Raw genomic sequence first — 19,071 nt, 5'->3', positions numbered from 1 at the left:
ACTACGGCGGCTGAAGAGAGAAATGTGGGCCCGGGCGACGAAGTTGGGCCTTTGGTCCTGGTTGGGCTGGCACCGGGGCTTCACCTCCAAGGCGGATCCTCAGGTAAAGGCCGGGGGCGTCAAGCGGGTGGCGGAGCAGGCCCCACCCGTGACCCCTGTTCTCCGCCTCATCCCTCCAGGGTAGTGGCCGGATCACGGCCGAGGTGATCGAACACCTGGAGCGTCTAGCGCTTGTGGACTTCGGCAGCCAAGAGGCCGTGGCACGGTTGGAGAAAGCCATCGCCTTTGCCGACCGGCTCCGCGCGGTGGACACCGACGGGGTGGAGCCCATGGAATCAGTACTGGAGGACAGGTAAACACTCGCGGCTGCGTACCCTGAAGCCTTGCCTGTGGCGCCTTCGCAGACATTTGAGGTGGCGATTATTAGTGTGTCCTTTCACAGACGGGAAAAGAGCTTTAGCGAGATGGAAGAACTTGTCCACGGTCACCCCGTGGTAAGTTTCATGGTTTCCTTTGTTCATTATCGGTCCTATCACTCGCGTTTAAAGTCCTCGAGGCCTCCCAGTGTAGCTAGGAACCATGCCCGAACTGCTAATCATCGCCTTTGAGGCCCTATTTCACAGAGTCCTTGCCTACCGCTCGGGCGTACTGTTTTTTTCATTGCATCTACATTAGCTTTCTTACGTCTCCAACATGGCAAATTTGTTTCTTGTCTAGAATCTTTGCGTTTGCTATTCCCCTTTCCTTGGGCAGCCTGTTTCCTTGGCAGGTCGTAGTTCTCTCCTCGGTAAGGCCTCTCCAAATATCCTCTCCCTTAATAATCACCGACCCCGATCCTGTTGGATTTTCTCCAATTTCTTGATTATCTTATTTTTGTTAATCTGTCTCTTGTTAATAGAATGTGAGCTTGTGTTTGACTTGCTTACTTGTTAGATTCCTGTCCCAAAATATGGCCTGTACATATCTTCTGACCTAGTGGGTCCTTGTGGAAACATCTGTAAAAATGCAGCAGGATGTGTATGCACGAGTGTTCAGGGTATCCAGACCTGTTTATAGTACAAAACAAAAAACAACAAAAAGCTCCCAACAAGGGGCACCTGGCCAGCTCAGTCTGCAGAGCATGCTCTGATCTCCAAGTCATGAGTTTCAGCCCAGCTGGGGGTAGAGTTTACTTAATTTAAAAAATTTTTTGAACCCCGAAAAACAAAAAACAGAAACAGCCTTAGCTTTCATGGCTAAATACATCATCATGGAATGGAATATTGACAGTTGTTTAAAAATAATGCAACTATACTGATATGAAAAGATTATATTTAGTAAAAAAGGTAAAGTTCAGAACATTGTGTATGGGATTATCAGTACTTTAATGTGTCCTCTTTTTGACATATTCTGGTATATTCATTAACTTTTGTTCCCTCAGAGCATGCAAGGAACTGTAATAATAGTTGTTTTTTTTTTTTTTAAGATTTTATTTATTTATTTGACAGAGAGAGAGAGATCACAGTAGGCAGAGAGGCAGGCAGAGAGAGAGAGGAGGAAGCAGGCTCCCTGCTGAGCAGAGAGCCCGATGCGGGGCTCGATCTCAGGACCCCGGGATCATAACCTGAGCCGAAGGCAGAGGCTTAACCCACTGAGCCACCCAGGCGCCCCTGTAATAATAGTTTTAAAGAAAGTGGAAATGCAGAGGAAAATTCTAACTTCATCTTATAGTGAGGGCCAAAACACAAATGCCTAAAGGAGCAGAGTAATAACACAAGAAGTGATACAGTCTACTGTAATAGGGAGGGACAGGTCTTTGACAAAGCAGTTTGTGAATATTATACTAAACGGGTGCAGTCTCTCCACACTTCTACCAAATTTTGCTAAATCTTAATACATTTTTAAAGAAAATGCTCTTTTCTGAAAAGCAGACTTGTTTGCTGGTTGGGACTACAGTTTCTTGGGTGAATGGGTATGTAGCTCATAAAGACAGGCAGTCTACAACTCTGTCCTACCCTTTTCTTGATGGGATTTTTTAAAAAAGATTTATTTATTTTAGAGTGCATGGTGTGTGGGGGAAGGATCAGAGAGGGAGGGAAATCAGTAGACTCCTTGCTGAGCAGGGAACCTGATTCTCTGCTTGATCCCAGGACCCTGGGATCATGATGTGAGCTGAAACCAAGAGCAGACACCCAACCGAGCCACCCAGGCTCCCCCTTGATGGGATTTTTTAAAAAATACATTCTTGGGGTGCCTGGGTGGCTCAGTCAGTTAGGTGTCCAACTCGACTTCAGCTCAGGTCTTGATCTCAAGGCCATGAGTTCGAGCCCCAAATACTCAATATAGATGGGAGCAAAAAAGATGAGCTGGCATTAGCACTCTATTAGAGAGAACCAGACCTGTATGTAACCATAACCTCTGTGTAAAGTGCTTGCTAGCCTCCCATTCTCACCTCCAATCTTTTTTTTTTTTTTTTAAGACTATTTATTTGACAGACAGAGATCACAAGTAGGCAGAGAGGCAGGCAGAGAGGGAGGGGAAAGCAGGCTTCCTGCTAAGCAGAGAGCCCGATGCAGGTCTCGATCCCAGGAACCTGGGATCACAACCTGAGCCAAAGGCAGAGGCTTTAATCCACTGAGCCACCCAGGCAACCCTCACCTCTAATCTTTGATTCCGTCACATCCTTTCTCTATATTGTAATCTGATGCTCAGATCTACATAAGTCAGTTTGCCCAAAATTACATAGCACTTCAAAATAGAAATCTGAGGTCATTCGCCTACCCAGGCTCTTCAGGTGGCTCTCTAGTATTCTTTAAGATAAAGACAAAAGCTCCACCAGGGCCTACAAAGCATCATTTAACTTAGCCCCTGCCCACCTCCAAGATAAGGCTGTAACTCAATTCCTCAAGCTCTCCATTCTGTTTCCTTCTCAGAATCCTCTACCTCATCCCACCCACTACTTTTTTTGTCTACTTTACTTTCTTCAGATTTCAACTGCCTCTTCCTCAGATTCTTCTCTTACAAAGTCAGGCTTTCAGGACCTGTGGCTCTCATGGTATTCAATAGAGCTGTAATTTTACATGTGTTTATATGTCTATTTGAGTAATTTTTTTTTAAAGATTTTATTTATTTATTTGTCAGAGAGAGAAGGGTGGGGGAGAACATACGCAGAGCGGCAGGCAGAGGCAGAGAGAGAAGCAGGCTCCCCACTGAGCAAGGAGCCTGATGCAGGACTCGATCCTAGGACCCTGGGATCATGACCTGAGCTGAAGGCAGCGGCTTAACCCACTGAGCCACCCAGGCGTTCCTATTTGAGTAATATTTATTTATGTATATATTTATACATTAATTTATTTTCCTAAGTAATCTCTACACCCAATGTAGGGCTTGAATTCACGACCCTGAGATCAAAAGTTGGATGTTTAGGGACTGAGCCAGCCAGGTGTGCCATATTTTTTTTTTTTTTTAAGATTTTATTCATTTGGGCGCCTGGATGGCTCAGTGGGTTAAGCCTCTGCCTTCGGCTCAGGTCATGATCTCAGGGTCCTGGGATCAAGTCCCGCATCGGGCTTTCTGCTCGGCAGGAACCCTGCTTCCCTCTCTCTCTGCCTGCCTCTCTGTCTACTTGTGATCTCTCTCTGTCAAATAAATAAATAAAATCTTAAAAAAAAAAAAAACTTAAAAAAAAAAGATTTTATTCATTTATTTCACAGACGGAGATCACAAGTAGGCAGAGAGGCAGGCGGGGGGGGGGGGGGAAGCAGGCTCCCCGCTGAGCAGAGAGCCCAATTCGGGGCTTGATCCCAGGACCCTGAGATCGTGACCTGAGCCGAAGGCAGAGGCTTAACCCACTGAGCCACCCAGGCGCCCCCAGGTGTGCCATATTTTATTCTCTGTCCCTCTTCTACTACTTATCCATGTACCGGGGAGCAGCATATCTATTATTACTCATCATATTCTCAGTATCTGCTACCTAGCACTCAGTAAATGTTTGTTGAATGTTTTTTTTTTTTTTTAAGATTTTATTTATTTGACAGGCAGAGAGGCAGGCAGAGAGAGAGAGGAGAAAGCAGGCTCCCTGTAGAGCAGAGAGCCCGATGGGGGGCTTGATCCCAGGACCCTGGGCTCATGACCTGAGCCAAAGGCAGAGGCTTTAACCCACTGAGCCACCCAGGCGTCCCTGTTGAATGTTCTTTAAAGATTTTATTTGAGAGACAGAAGCAGTCCAGAGCAAGAGGGAGCAACAGTCTCAAGCGGACTCCGCACTGAGCATAGAGCCCAGCGGGGGCCTCTATCTCATGACACTCAGATTAAGACCTGAGCTGAAACCAAAAGTCAGAAAATTAGCCAACTCTGCCACTGAGGTCCCCCGTTGACTGTTCTTTATTAGTATCTTTGGGAAAGGAGGGCATAGAAGCACAAAGAGGAGACAGAATTTCCCAGACCATGTACAGGGAAACTATAAAGAAATGCAACTATTACTCAAGGAAGTTTGTGAAAAAGATGAAGAGGGTTGTATCTGGTAGCTGGAATAGTGACTTCATATTCAGTGATCTGCAGTCTTGCCATCAACTTGGAAACCAGTTTGAGTTAATTATTCCATTTTAGAGATATAGCACTTATAGGACTTTTTTGTTTTTAAAGATTTTTATTTATTTGACAGAGAGAGACAGCAAGAGGGAACCCAAGCAGGGGGAGTGGGAGAGGGAGGAGGAGAAGCAGGCTTCTTGCTGAGCAGGGAGCCTGATGTGGGGCTCGATCCCAGGACCCTGTTTTTTTTAACATACTGCCTAATGTTTGAAATGGAACCCAATTAAGACAAGTGTTCAACCGTTTTAGGCCACACTAGGTGTAAAAGCACTGACTGGCTATAAGAAATCTCTTGGCATATTAATACCTAGCCTTTGGTTTTAGATAGAAAGCATTTAGTGTCCTTATGTGCCAGGCGCTAAGATTTTATCTAAATTATCACATACAACTCTGGAAGGTAAATGCTAGTATCTCCTTTATAGATGAAGAAACTGAGGCACAGAAAACTAGTGTAATATGCCGCAGAGTTTCGCAGTGTAATAAGAGAATCCAGAACTTGAAATTCAGAGCCTCAGCTCTCAAATACTGTTCTAGATATGCCATCTAAAAAGTCAACCCCTGGGTGCCTGGGTGGCTCAGTGGGTTAAGCCTCTGTCTTCAGCTCAGGTCATGATCTCAGGGTCCTAGGATGGAGTCCCACATTGGGCTGTCTCCTCAGCAGGGAGCCTGCTTCTTCCCCTCTCTCTGCCTGCCTCTCTGCCTACTGGTGATCTCTCTGTCAAATAAATAAATAAAATCTTTTTTTTTTTTTTAACATTTTATTTATTTATTTGACAGAGATCACCAGCAGGCAGAGAAGCAGGTAGAGAGAGAGAGAGAGAAGCAGGCTACCCGCTGAGCAGAGAGCCCAATGCGGGGCTCGATCCCAGGACCCTGAGATCATGACCTGAGCTGAAGGCAGAGGCTTAACCCACCGAGCCACCCAGGCGCCCCATAAATAAAATCTTTAAAAAAAATAAATAAATAAAAAGTCAACCCCTAGAACCTTTATTTTCTCCCATCTCCAGAGACTGATTCAGATGATGACATCTCTGACTGCAGCCAAATACTTCAGTGCTTAGGATGTCCCTCAGGATCTTATTTGAACCAAAAATTCTTTGCCAAATGTATTAACTCTCATTCCAGTCTAAATCAAACTAGAAATTAGTTAGGAAGAAGGGAAAAGGATTGTAGATGATGGAAACAGAATTGTGCCCAGAAAAAAATGACTCCTGGCTGCCTGACACCAGCAGCAGAGCACTCCTATCTGGTCAGGTCAGTGGCCAATAAAGGCATTTCTTCTCCAGTGCTGCTGTAGTGCTTTCCATTAAATTGCTTTTTATTAGCATTTCCCACAGCTACTGGTTAAAGTGCTTTGTCTGTGAGCCTTTCTCAACCAGGATTTCATCTGAACCAGAACACGTAAGATTCAAGTGATTCTTTTTTAGCGCTTCCCAGGATGGTACATAATTAATATTAGCCCACAGTTGATTTATTATCAAAATGGGTGTCCTATAATATTAGGGCTAAAGTTCTCTTGTAGAACCCTGAGAAAGAGAAGTGAGATAGACATTTAGTCAATCAGTAATTGATAGGCACCTGGTTCTCTTTGGGAGTTTTATGCATGATTCTGAGATCAAGAAAAGTTAAGCGGGACATCTGTGTGGCTCAGTTGGTTAAGTGTCTGCCTTTGGATCAGGTCATGACCCCACGGTCCTGGGATCAAGTCCTGCATCTGGCTCTTTGTGCAGCTGGGAGCCTGCTTCTCCCTCTCCCTCTGCCTGCCATTTCCCCTGCTTGTGCTCTTTCTCTGACAAATAGATAAATCTTAAAAAAAGAAAGAAAGAAGTTAAGCAACTTGCCAAATGAACAATTGATGTGCCACCCTCACAGAGACCCTGAGTTCAGCAGCCTATGATAATGAAAATAGGAAGGTGTGGATTTCTTCTGGAAACAACTCCATCATAACAGTAATTAGGTGAAAATGTGTGGTATTTTAAGGAGTGAATTTTTTCTGGAAACATTACTTAAACAGGAAACCAACTGTCCAATGAGTGAATAACTCAATTGCTATTACATCTACTGTGAAGCAATAGCTTCTAACCACCTGTTGGTGGTAGTAGAGTCTGACTTCATCAAACTCTCCCAAGTGCCCAGGAACAATTAGCAGCCTCCCCTAGGGGCTAGGCAGGTGATGCGTGATTCCAGCAGGTTAAGGGCAGGGGTATACTCTGAATGAGGAGTGGGGACTGAGGTGTGCCCAGGTACGCGAACTCTAAGAGGAGGAGGGGCTGCTCAGCATACCCACCTCTTTCTGCAATGAGAACACAGGCCCCAATTATCAGATCTTTAACATTTCATCTTCCCAGCAGTTCTGTGAAGTATTCCACAAATAAGGGAACAGGTACATGGAGAGGATAAGTAGCTTACACATGTGCCATCTATGGCTTTAAGATTTGAATTTATCTGTGACTCAGGAGCCCAAGCTCTTAGCCATTCTGTTGTATCAACCAGCAGAAATGCAAACTCCAGAAGGTCCAATGGTCACCTTTACAAAGGATTTTTATTTTGTTCTCCAAGTTTTCATAAGCCTCTATACGGTTAGGGGGAAAAAAATTAAATGCAGCCTTCGCTTTTTTGGCAAGAAAGTTAAGGTCTGGAAAGATCCATACTTGTCCAAGGCGACAGAGTTAGACTGCAGCTCTCTCTAGTCCGTATCATGAGTGCTTATTGTGTCTGGCCCTAGGGTGGGTGCCACAGAAGAAACAGAAAAAGTCCTTTCCTAAGAGGATCTTACCATGACATCACCCTCTGCAGCCGTTCCCTGGATGTTCATGTCACATCCTTGCCCTTTTGTCCCATTAGGTTTAGCCCTTAGTCTAGGTCTGGCTCAAAGCAGAAAGAGCTTGGCTTCCCTATCAGTGACTGAGCAGACTGCTCATGTTTCAGCCCAAATATCTGGAAGCAGGCTCACTTTTTTTTTTTTTTTGCACTTTTAAGCCTTGAAACCGCAGTGAAGCCCCATTGATATGTTCAACTCCTGTTTGGTTTCACTGGTTTGCCATCTGGACACTTTAATGAAGCCAGTAGGTCCAGAGAACAGTGGAATATTCTTCAGCTGTGCAAAGGCAGGCACCTCCATGTCCATGAATGTGGCTGCAGTGAAAAACAGCTCATCTTTGGGGTACAAGAACTGTGCGGATTCCAGTCCTGTCACTTGGGACCTAATATCTAAGTCACTTATAACCACTCTTGAGCAAGTTTCTTCACCTGCCTGGAAGTCCACTTCCCATGCAGTAGTTTCTTACCCATCCTTTAGCAGTGACATCACCTATTCTGAGTACCTGTTCCTTACCCAGGCTGGTTTAGGTGCCCCTTTTCTACTCCTTTGGCAAGCTTTGCTTACATATTAGACTTAAAACCTTGTACTTGCCTTACCAGTATCCACCAAAAGCAGCTTACCCATAGTAATGATGCAGGAGTGTTTACTGAATGTGTCAGTTCTGAGGAACGATTACCACTTACCTCACTGAATGGTTGAGAATCTATAAACTGCCGATAGTTATATGGTTAACTACTGAGCATGCGCTCCTCCATCTTTGAGTAGTGACCATACCTCAAGAATATGCTGCTCTGTTTTCTCCCATTCTCAACCCTCTTCACCCATGCCATAGAAGCCTATTCTCTGAGAAGGTAACCTTGAGCTTCTGGTTTTGTAGATGTCTATACTTGAGATCTGACAGTGTGGTAGAAGGCAACTGTGCTGAAGAACTACTACAAAATGCCCATCAAGTTGTGGAGGAGTATTTTGTGGCCCCCCCAGGTATGTGTTCCCCAGAGTGGCTTAACAGATTGTCCCTCAGTGAACTAAGAATATAAAGGGAGCTGTGAGGTCCAAATTTGCTACATAAAAGTACTTTAAGAAGTATGGAGTGGGAATTAGGTGAAGGTGGTCAAAAGGTACAAACTTCAACATACAGTGGAATGACTATACTTAATACTGTATTCTGTACTTGAAAGTTGCTAAGAGAGTAGATCTTAAAAGTTCTTATCACAAGGACAAAACTAATGTGAGATGATAGATATTAAATACTCTTGTTCTGGTAATCATTTTGATATATATATTATATGTGTATTATATATATATAAAATCATTGTGTTGTAGAACTTAAGACAATGTTGTGTGTCGATTCTATCCCAATAAAAGTGAAATGAAAAACCCCACATATATTAACAGTGGGGGAAAAAAAGTTAGGTGGCAGTAAGTGTAGGGGTCACATTCACTCCTAAGGGCCTGTCTGTAAGAGGAATGAGCAAAATGGGGACTGGGGCGGGGAGGTGTGTATGTACATGGTATCAAATCTGAAGCTCAAGCTCTGCGTTAAAGGCGCAACTAGCACTCACTGCTTCTCGTTCTGTGCCAGACAGTACTTGGGAGCCCATTTTCCCTGAGAACCTGGACATACGGCATTTTGATGTGTGTATGGTAGTTCCCAAATTTTAAGTATGGGAACTAATTCCAAGATTAAAAAAAAAAAAAAAACCATGTAAATAAAACATACCTGCAAGCCGGATGCATCCTGTGAGCCATCAGTTTGCAGCCTTGTTGTTGAAATTTGCGTCTTTAAAATTTACTGTGACTATTTTAAATGAAAACTTAAAAATGACTCTGGGCTAATACTAAAATCCAGAATTTTGGTTGGGTTGAACTTTTTAATCTGCTCTGCAGACAGATGGGCCTTCTGAACTGCCGCACCCTTCTGAATGTTTGGGAATGGGACGAAGTGCTCAGGTAGATGGTTTTCCAAGTGCCAGCTACAGGTTCAGGAGATCATCTCAGAGAACCATTCTAACTAGCCTCAGAGACAGACATCAGTCCCCCAGAGGGGTTCTCTCTTTGATCAAGACCAGCCAATTAAAGGAAAGCTTTGCTTGAAGCAAGAATGAGAAAGAAAGCTTAGAAAATTGTGGACTCGGCTCTTAATCATGCCTTTGATTCACTAAACCACCTCAAATTAACTGAAGAGAAAAAAAGATAATCTCTCTCAGAATCTGATAGTTGTCACTACTTTAGCAGACCTATCCATTCATCATATATGCTGTTTCTCCAAAAAGAACTCTGTGTCAGGGGCGCCTGGGTGGCTCAGTGGGTTAGGCCTCTGCCTTCAGCTCAGGTCATGATCCCAGGGTCCTGGGATCGAGCCCCGCATTGGGCTCTCTGCTCGGCAGGGAGCCTGCTACCCTTCCTCTCTCTCTCTTTGCTTGCCTCTCTGCCTACTTGTGATCTCTGTCTGTCAAATAAATAAATAAAATCTTTAAAAAAAAAAAAAAAAAAAAAGAACTCTGTGTCAGACTTCTTGAGACAAAGTGAATTCACAATCATTAGTCTTTCCTTCCACTCCCATATGCATATAACTGGCTAAACTATCTCTGCTCTTTACTGAAAAGCATGCACTTATTAGGCTTCAGTTACAACTGTTGTTCTTTCAGACACTCAGAAAAACAGAATAGATACTACACTTATCTGCACTGCTTATTCTTCACGACAAACCAAGTGATAAGTTAGCTCAGTACAACCAGTTTGGAAGCAGACTCCGCTTTAACATTTTTTCTTGTTACTGTTTTCAAACAGGTAATATCTCTTTGCCAAAGCAGGATGAACAAGAGCCTTTTTCAGACAACTGAGTAGCAATTCTGGGAAGGGGTACCCTGTGAACACGTGGAAGCCCAGAGACAGTATTTTGTTATTATGAACACTAATGTCCCCACTTCAGTCACCTGAAAAAAACTGATGGTTAAGTATTTTTTATTAACTAACTCTCTGAAGACAAAATTGGGAAATAATCTACCCAAAACAAGGCAATGAGTTCCTGCTGCTACTGGAAGTAAGAGGTATTGTTACTTTCTGAGGAAATGGATCAAGTATTTATTCACAGGCTGTTCAGTATGTAAAGATGTTATCCTCCTTTATCTCCTCCAGAAAGACTGTCTACCAAACGGCACTTGAGTGGATTTTTCTATTGATGTAACCATGCATCTGATCACTCTCTGATAACCTGTGTTGTACTTTTTAGTTGCTGTTTCTATCAACCCAAGAAACTTGTATCTTTACCAAACTCCATTTTATTCCTGGGTACCCACTTCCTTCCCAGCAGAAGGCTTTCTCCTAAGGTATGAAGGGTACTCAAAGTAGACTCTACAGCTTGTGAACGATTAACCTGCAGTCATCCACTATCCCACAAAGTGATTACACGCAAAAGGGATGCTAGCCACAGCTAGTTTTTCTGAAAAGAACCTATGACAAAAATAGCTAACAGTGCTGTACTGTATACTAAAAATTTGCCAGCAGGGTAGATCTTATATGAAATGCTCTTACCACAAATAAATCTTGAAGTAGAGAAGAGACTTTGGGAGGTGATGGATATGTTTACAGTTTTGATGGTGATGCTTTCATGGATAAACACTTAATCCCTAATTCACTGAGTTGTATACATTAAATAAGTACAACTTTTTACATATCAATCTTACTTCAAAAAAGTGGCTTTTTTTAAAAAAGTGCCAGGCCTGAAACAAAGTAACTTACCCACCCCCACCATGATTACTGAATCCAAGATAGTGGAGGTTTTTGGTTTGTTTTGTGTTTTAAGAAAGCTCAGATACCAAGAATAAATGAAACAGATTTAGGGGTAAAAGTGACAGAACCAAAATTTAAAGATTTCTTTTCTTCCCCTCCAAACTGTCACAGTTGGTTTTGTTTAAGAATCTTCAATCATGGGGCGCCTGGGTGGCTCAGTGGGTTAAGCCGCTGCCTTCGGCTCAGGTCATGATCTCAGGGTCCTGGGATCGAGTCCCGCATCGGGCTCTCTGCTCAGCAGGGAGCCTGCTTCTCTCTCTCTCTCTCTCTCTCTCTCTCTCTGCCTGCCTCTCTACTTGTGATCTCTCTCTGTCAAATAAATAAATAAAGTCTTAAAAAAAAAAAAAAAAAGAATCTTCAATCATGGGCGCCTGGGCAGCTCAGTGGGTTAAGCCTCTGCCTTCGGCTCAGGTCATGATCTCAAGGTCCTGGGATCAAGTCCCGCATCCGGCTCTCTGCTCAGCGGGGAGCCTGCTTCCTCCTCTCTCTCTGCCTGCCTCTCTACTTGTGATCGGTCTGTCAAATAAATAAATATTTTTTTAAAAAAAGGTTAAAAAAAAAAATCTTCAATCATCTTTATGCTGCTGCCAAGTTTAAAAAGTCTGTTTTATTCTTTTCATTCCTTTGCCCTATCTTAAACACTCCCTTCTTCTTTAAGGCAGCTTCATTTATAAGTTTGGCCTTGAATTATAAGACAATCCTGAAGCAACTCTTGGAATTGAAATTCTCAAACCACCAACATAGCAACTACCTTTGTCCCCAAATAAAGTTACCCACTTCTCCTTACCAGTTGGGTACAAGCTGCTGCTACAACTCAATGACTTTCTTTTAATCAGTGAGCCTGTTTGGTGAAATCTATTAACTTAATCAAGGACAACCACACATGTCAATTACTAAACGTTTAAAATATATTTCTAAACAGAATGGGCCGACTCAGTCACAGTAACTGCTCATCTCCATAGTAGAGCAACCCACAAAGACACAGCACTGATTTTTTTCCCATAATCAGGGGTGAAAAATATACAACTTATTTCTGAACCAAAACCACAATTTCTGCAGTTTAAAATGCTTCACTGCCAATATGGCCCTGGTAGAAATTATGTATTTTATTTCCTTAAAAAAAAATTAAAAAAATTTCCTAAGACACTAAATCATCAATCTGGAATGTAGATTCTGAGCACAAAGCAGCTCAGTTCACCTAAAAAATAAAGAAAAATTTCCCATCACCTGTCTCAGTAGGGCCTGAAAGGAGAGAAGTAGTGTGGGGAACCCCTGCTTTGGTATGGAGAGTCACGGCCCCTTGAGCCAGACCGAGACCGTGAGTAGCCATAGCTGGTGCTTCTCTCTGGATAAACTCGGATGTAGGAAGTTTCACCCTGAAATTCAAACAAAAAGAGTACAGGAAAAAATAAGACCCAGAAGAATACAGCACACTAATACCTAACATGGCTGCCTAACAATAGTTAAGTACTGAGCACTTACTGTTTCTCTGGCATGATGTTATCTCATTAAACCCTCACAATAATGCTATGAGGTAGGTATGCTTAACAGCTCATTTCAAGATGAGGAAAACAACGTTCTTATCTGTTCCAGCGTGATACAAATAATAAACAGCAACTTCACATGTGGTAAATGCTCAAATACTAGCCACTACTGTTAATACAACTGAATTACTGCCACTGACCCCTGAACCTAAGAACCAGAAAGGATCTCAGAGGTCATACAATTCAATTCCCTGCCACCTCATATATGCATCTTTGGATAGATGCCTATGGCAGAAGCTAACCTGTATTCAACACCTCTCAGGTGCCAGGACCTAGGTTAGATACAATTAATCCTCATAAGTTAGCTTCCTGGCAAGTCCTATGAGACAGTGCTATTATTGTTCCTGTTTTGCATAGTGAGAAACCAGGGTTCAGAGCACAGCTCAGCTAAGAAATTACTAAGTGAGGGGCCCCTGCCTTCAGCTCAGGTCTTGGTCTCAGGGTCCTGGCATTGAGCTCTGCACTGGGGCTCTCTGCTCAGCAGGGAGCCTGCTTCCCCCACTCTCTGCCTGCCTATCTGCCTACTTGTGATCTCTCTCTCTGTATCTCTCTCTCTCTCTTTCTCTCTGTCAAATAAATAAGTAAAATCTTAAAAACAAAAACCAAGAGAAATTATTAAGTGGCAGAGGAGTCATGTCTATGCCCTTTCCCCTCAGCTAACACTCTCAGAGAATCTAAAAATGCTAAGATGAAAGAAGCTGGATGCAGAATTCCCTAGGTAAAGTCAGTAATTGGATTTATCATTACTGAGGCCCTGTTTTGCAGTATAACAGGACCAGATCCTGTTTTTTTATAAGATTTTATTTATTTATTTGAGAGAGAGAATGAGCGTGCATGGGGGGGGGGGAGGTCAGAGGAAGAAGCAGACTCCCTGCTGTGCAAGGAGCCCTACGTGGGACTCCCTGAGCCACCCAGGTGCCCCCAGGTCCTGTTTTGTTTCTGCTCCAAATTCAGCCTGAGCAAAAGCACTGTTAATAAGCCATGCATTTTCCAAGTCATAAAATTGGGGAACTATATGAATCCTTAGAAAAAGAAATGGACCCCAGACATATCTAAACTCCATAGTTAAGACAAGATAACCAGAAAAAGCAATGTCCAGTTGGGTCTGCTGTCTTATCTCAGTGATATCAAAGGGACAGTCAACATATGAATCAAACTGAGGGATCCAAAGCAGCAGCTGCCTTCCTGAAAGACCAAGAACTAAGTCCTGAGAACTAAGGTTATTACAAGAAAATGCCAAGGTGACAATCTGCATGCATTACTCTTCGGAAGGGAAAAATAAGGTGAGAACCTTAGAAGAGCTGAGATGATGAGGTTGGCTTGCAGAGCACAGACTAGACCCAGAGGGAGAACCGTAAAAATTAGGTTCACAGAGGTACACTGCAGAGTAAGCCGGTTGTGAAAGGGATGGTATGACAGAATAGTTCGCCACATTATGACAGACTGCACCAGTATTCTCTCCAGGTTAAAAATACTATGACTGCAAACTTCTTTGTTATGACCCTGAAGGATTTGGGCATGATGAATTCCCTGGCTTTAACCACTTGAGATCTTTAATGGTACTATGAGGTTATCAAATGGCAAGCGCATGGCCTGCTGCTCCTTCTGCTAGGTCAGCTTCAGGTGGAGTGGCTTAGGAGCAAGCTCAAAAAAGTTGGGAACCCACCTCATGAGAGCGGAATTTGGTGTCATCCAGTTTACGCAGGGCATATTCCATGTCTTCTTTTCTGAGATACTCAACCATCCCCATTCCATCCTTCTGCACATCTGCATAACAGACGTCCCCAGCTTCTCGCATATGATCCTTCAGGTCCTGCCAGCTACCTGATGGTGGAAGTCCTGTGCATGGACAACAGAAGAGAAAAGGCCATATCCTTCAACCACGTTAACGGACCTGTTAAGAGCCAGCAGTACCTAGGGTCCCTTTTTTGTCCATTGCTACTTTCAAATTCAAATTCAACGACAAGTCGCAAAGGGCATAAAACCAGCAGAAAGTACTAAAGTATGTGTGGTAAATCACCATTAAAAGTTGATTCTAGGCTAATCTTCCAGAGACCAAGCCCTTCCAACAGAGTAATAAGTCCACCCCATTACAGTTTAGTATCTGTGAGAATTCACAGCCTTTCTTTCTTTATCCTTCATATTTAAGAAAAACTCCCAAGACTTGAGTTCTCATTTTCTCCATTATGAAACTTATCAGTACCAATTATCTCTTGCTTGACTGGGTTCTCAGGACATGGGAATTTTGAAAGTATCCAATGAAATAATAACCAAGGCATAGCTAAAGGTGACAACACAACAAAAATCTAAAGTTTGTTTTCCTGTAGGTGTGAATGACTAACAAACTAAACAAAGTACCTTTCAAAAGATCACCAACATTCTTCAATACAGGGGGGGGAAAGGTAAGACTCAGACGCTATAACTAGTCGGGAATTATACAACCCTACCTGATATCATGAAAGGGAAATGTGCTCCTGCTCTCAAAGGCTGTGTTTACCGCTCACAGCTCAGGACTGCAGCCATTTCCTAATAGTTTTCTAAGCAGGATTTCAGAGCAGCATGGAGAGAAAAAAAAATATGTATGACATCCTGAAGGAGGGAATAGTTCTGGGGTTAAAAAATTACAAAGGGACACAAGATAGGCAGATAATGAGAGGATTGCTCTTAAGTCTGCTGTAACTGTGTGACATTTACATCTAAGAAAAGTGCCAGGTTTCTCAATACATTTCACTCCACCATGGTCCTAAAATGCCCCTGCAGTGTGCAGAAGGCCCAAGTCTTTACCAGGGCTTTAGTATTTTGAAAAGACGAATACACCCCTGAGCTTGGCATTTCATCACTTGTCAACACTAGACATTTCATTCTATGTTCTGCAATACGACCCCTAAAACTCCAAGTTCTTTTGTTTTCTTTTTTATATAATTCCAAAGCCACCACCAAAATCTGGCCTTTTTCAGCATCCAAGGCTGGGCAGTAGTTCAAATCTAGTTCCTGGAATGTCTAGCAAGTCTGATACCCAGTACATTACAAAAGAAAGCATCTCTACAGAATTCTAGTTCACAGGGTTTTGCTACTATCTTCCCTCTCAACACCAGAAAACTTCTTTATAAGAAGCTGATGTTCTACCAAGACTACACTACCAATAGCAGTTTCATTTGCAAGATACCTGCCTCAGCGGCAAGATGGCAGGGCTTCAGACTGTGCAAAGGTTACTGAAAAGAAAGCCCCATGTGTCCCATGCACTGAAAAGTAACAGCTAACATTTCTTGGAGGCCAGACTGCGTGCTAAGTATTTTACATGCATCATCTCATTCAGTTTTAAAGGAACATACCTGAAACAAGAACTCGGAAATCAGATCTTCTTGTAGGAGGTCCATTCCTCCCACCGCGGGGCCACCCACCCCGACTGCCATAAGTCCTGGGGAACTCCACACGAAGCCGACACTGGCCATAATCATAACCATTCCTTCCATAAATTGCATCTTCAGCATCTCTGCAAAGAAAAGTTGGAATTAGTGCTGCTCAGGAGGCTGACTTACTTCCCAGTGAGTGGTTTGTGTAACAAGTATACAAGGGAAAATGAACCAGAAAAACAAAACAATCTTGATGCAATACTGCTTTTGTGTGAAGACCTTTCATAATATTAGACCTTTCATAATAATATTAGAATTAAACTTTACAACTGTCACGGGTTTTTCTAAGTATGGGATGATAATAATGGGGCAAACAGATGAATTTTAAGAAGACTAATTCAGAAAAAAATAAAAAAAAAAAGCTTGAAAGATGATTTCAGTAAATTTCTCTAACCCTGTGAGCAGTTTCTCAGAATGCCCACCACACACTAGTCCTTTATTATTATTCAACAAGGCCTAGTACATCAAGTCTATAGAAAGAAAAATTCATTTAAAAAGAAATGAGGCTCAAAAGACAGATGCTTTGTGCTTTGTGAGAAATATGTAACTCTCATGTGTACCTTTTCAGTGTGGTTTGGAAAATTAAGTTGTAAAGACCAAAGCTGGGTGCAGCTTCGCCAAAAGAGGTAAATATTCAATGAAGTTACTTTCAGTCTTCCCTAGGTCTCTAGGGGAACCAAGCTGGTTCTCCAATATTGGACTGGAGAAAGAATGGCCTCAGAGCTTGGATGGACAAGCAAAGCCAAAGATACACTAATGAAGAAGTTATCATTCAGCTGTCACAGGCACATAATTGCTCAAGATTCTAGTTACAAGGTTAAAAGCAATGAGGACCATAACTAGTGCTGTATTTACAACAAAGTGAAGGAGAGGCAGAACTGCTGGGGTTGAAGAGCAGATTCTGAATACCGACTGACAAGTTCAAATCATTCTTCTGCTACTTACTAGTATCTCTCTTTGCGTAAATGCTTATATCAAGTTTTCACTTCTCTTAAATGTAGTATGCCTATCTCACAGGGTTATTGTAAGAATTAAATAAGATACTATGTGTGCAGTGCTTTGCTAGAAACTTGGCACCTAGTGATATGAAAAGACAGCTTTTCTATTATGGAAGTTAAAAGAGATGACAATGTAGCATATCATACAGTAAGTCTGTGTTTTAAAGAACAGCGTAACAGCAAAGGGGGTTCAAATGCTACCCTGGTCCCTTACTAACATTCTCTTTTATCAGCAACTCTAAATCCTCCGTGTTTTTTTACATTGTAAAATGTGGCTAACACTACCTCTTTTATAGGTTATTGAAAATGCTGAAGTGGTATTTGACACATGGTAACTGTTCAAAAAACACACAAAGTGTTACAGAGGTGCAACCTTCTCCAGTTTAGGCGTAAAAATACCTACTTCCGTTTTTTGAGGCAAATGGCAAGGTGCTTAAGAATGAGCTCTGTCAGTCATCAAAGCCTCAGGGTGCTTCCTACCTCCCCGTCCTCAGATGCCCTCCTTGCCCTATACCACCACACCAGGGAGGCAAGACAACCTATGGACAGTCCTTGTAGTGAAGCCTGCCAGGTGCAGATTAGATGAAAGCACTGTCTGGGTCACTGCTGGGAAGCAGAGCGGGCTCTTATTTACCCCAAGTGCAGTGACCAGTCCATGCGGTGGCTCCTAAGAACTACCAGTTTTTCAAAGTTCCCCGGTCTTTTTTGGCCGTGAGGCCGACAAAGTTTGCAAAATCACAAAGACCCCTTTGAGCCAGTTTAAGGATCAAGAGCTTCCCAATGCTTGGGGTCCTAAGCATCCAGCAGTGCCTCCCTCATCAGACAAGTGGAGTGAAATCAGAGTCCTCCCCTCAGACTATTTTAGAAGTTTTTCCCAAATCCCTGGTGCTTTTATAAGGACGAGACCATGGCCCGCCCGGGCGCGCGAAGATGGAGATCTATTCCATCACAGACACCCCTTTACGACCTCCAAAGACGACCACATCCCCGCAGTCTGTTCCCCCGTAACGGCGAGTTCTGGCTGGGGGGAGGGGTGGGCAGGGAGGGCGACTGGCCACTTCTGTTCACGAAGTCCTCTCCCGGCTAGTTCCGGGCCGCTTCCCCTGAAGGGTGCCTCTCCAGCGGTGAGGGAGAGATTGGTCGTGTGTACCATCCCCGAGGCCGGTCTGGGCGGGCTGGGGCCCTGCAAACGCCCAGCTTTTGTGTTTTTTAAGTAAAGTTAAAAAAAAAATAATAATAATCCTAGAGGAAGTGACGACGAAGCAAAGGACGGCCGAAGCCTGCTGTGAGAGGAGGCCTCATCCTCCACCCGGGGGCGCCGTGAGGGGTCTGCGCGGAAGGGGGAGGGGAGGTCCCGGAGGGGAGGGGGAGGAAAGAAGGAAAGGGCCCGAGGCCTCAGGCGGGCGGGTGGAGCGGGGCCTCACCGGGGGTCCTCGAAGCGCACGAAGGCGAAGGGCACGAGGCCGTGCCGGTTCTTGAGCTCGATCTCGCGGATGCGGCCGTACTTGTAGAACAGGTCCTCCAGGTCCTTCTCGCGCACGTCGGTCGGAAGGTTCCCCACGTAGATGCGCCCGTCTCCCTCGCCGCCGCGCTCGTCCGCCCAGCCCGACATCCGCACCGCCCGACGCCGCGGGCCCGCCGCAGCCCACGTCGCCGCCGCCGCCTCAGCCGGGGTCCCCCCGCAGCGTCCCCGCGGGCTCGGAGGCGCTCAGCCGCACTGCATTGTGGGAACGGCGGAGCGGAAGCGGAGGGGTCGGAGGAAGCAAAAGGAATCGTCTTAAAGGGGACGCGGCTGCGATGACTGCGCTTGCGCGCAGGCCGGCGCCCCCTGTAGGTGCGGGCGGGCCCGGGAGCGAAGTGAAGGAGACCTTGGAGTCGGGCGAATTGGGCTCGATTTCCCGAATTCTCTGAAGGCAATTCCCTCGCCGGATTCA

The 19,071-nt window shown here is 44.1% G+C and overlaps 2 protein-coding genes across 2 annotated transcripts; one reads left to right on the top strand and one right to left on the bottom strand.

Moving 5' to 3' along the window:
- Positions 1 to 7: 7 nt before the first annotated feature.
- On the top strand, positions 8 to 10,577 carry GATC (glutamyl-tRNA amidotransferase subunit C). The gene is made up of 4 exons (XM_032876144.1): positions 8 to 103; positions 180 to 352; positions 8,268 to 8,371; positions 10,181 to 10,577. The coding sequence occupies exons 1-4, from the start codon at positions 23 to 25 to the stop codon at positions 10,231 to 10,233; spliced, it is 411 nt and encodes a 136-aa protein (XP_032732035.1). The 5' UTR covers positions 8 to 22; the 3' UTR covers positions 10,234 to 10,577.
- Positions 10,578 to 12,068: 1,491 nt separating this feature from the next.
- SRSF9 (serine and arginine rich splicing factor 9) lies at positions 12,069 to 18,838 on the bottom strand. The gene is made up of 4 exons (XM_032876141.1): positions 18,562 to 18,838; positions 16,059 to 16,219; positions 14,393 to 14,565; positions 12,069 to 12,558 (listed from the first exon to the last, which is right to left on the bottom strand). The coding sequence occupies exons 1-4, from the start codon at positions 18,747 to 18,749 to the stop codon at positions 12,415 to 12,417; spliced, it is 666 nt and encodes a 221-aa protein (XP_032732032.1). The 5' UTR covers positions 18,750 to 18,838; the 3' UTR covers positions 12,069 to 12,414.
- Positions 18,839 to 19,071: the final 233 nt, after the last annotated feature.

This window comes from Lontra canadensis, unplaced genomic scaffold, assembly GCF_010015895.1.
Source record: "Lontra canadensis isolate GAN:19392208 unplaced genomic scaffold, GSC_riverotter_1.0 scaffold58, whole genome shotgun sequence".
In the NCBI taxonomy this organism is placed as follows: domain Eukaryota; kingdom Metazoa; phylum Chordata; class Mammalia; order Carnivora; family Mustelidae; genus Lontra; species Lontra canadensis.
The sequence above is the reverse complement of the archived record's forward strand: the minus strand, read 5'-3'. Positions and strand labels throughout refer to the sequence as shown.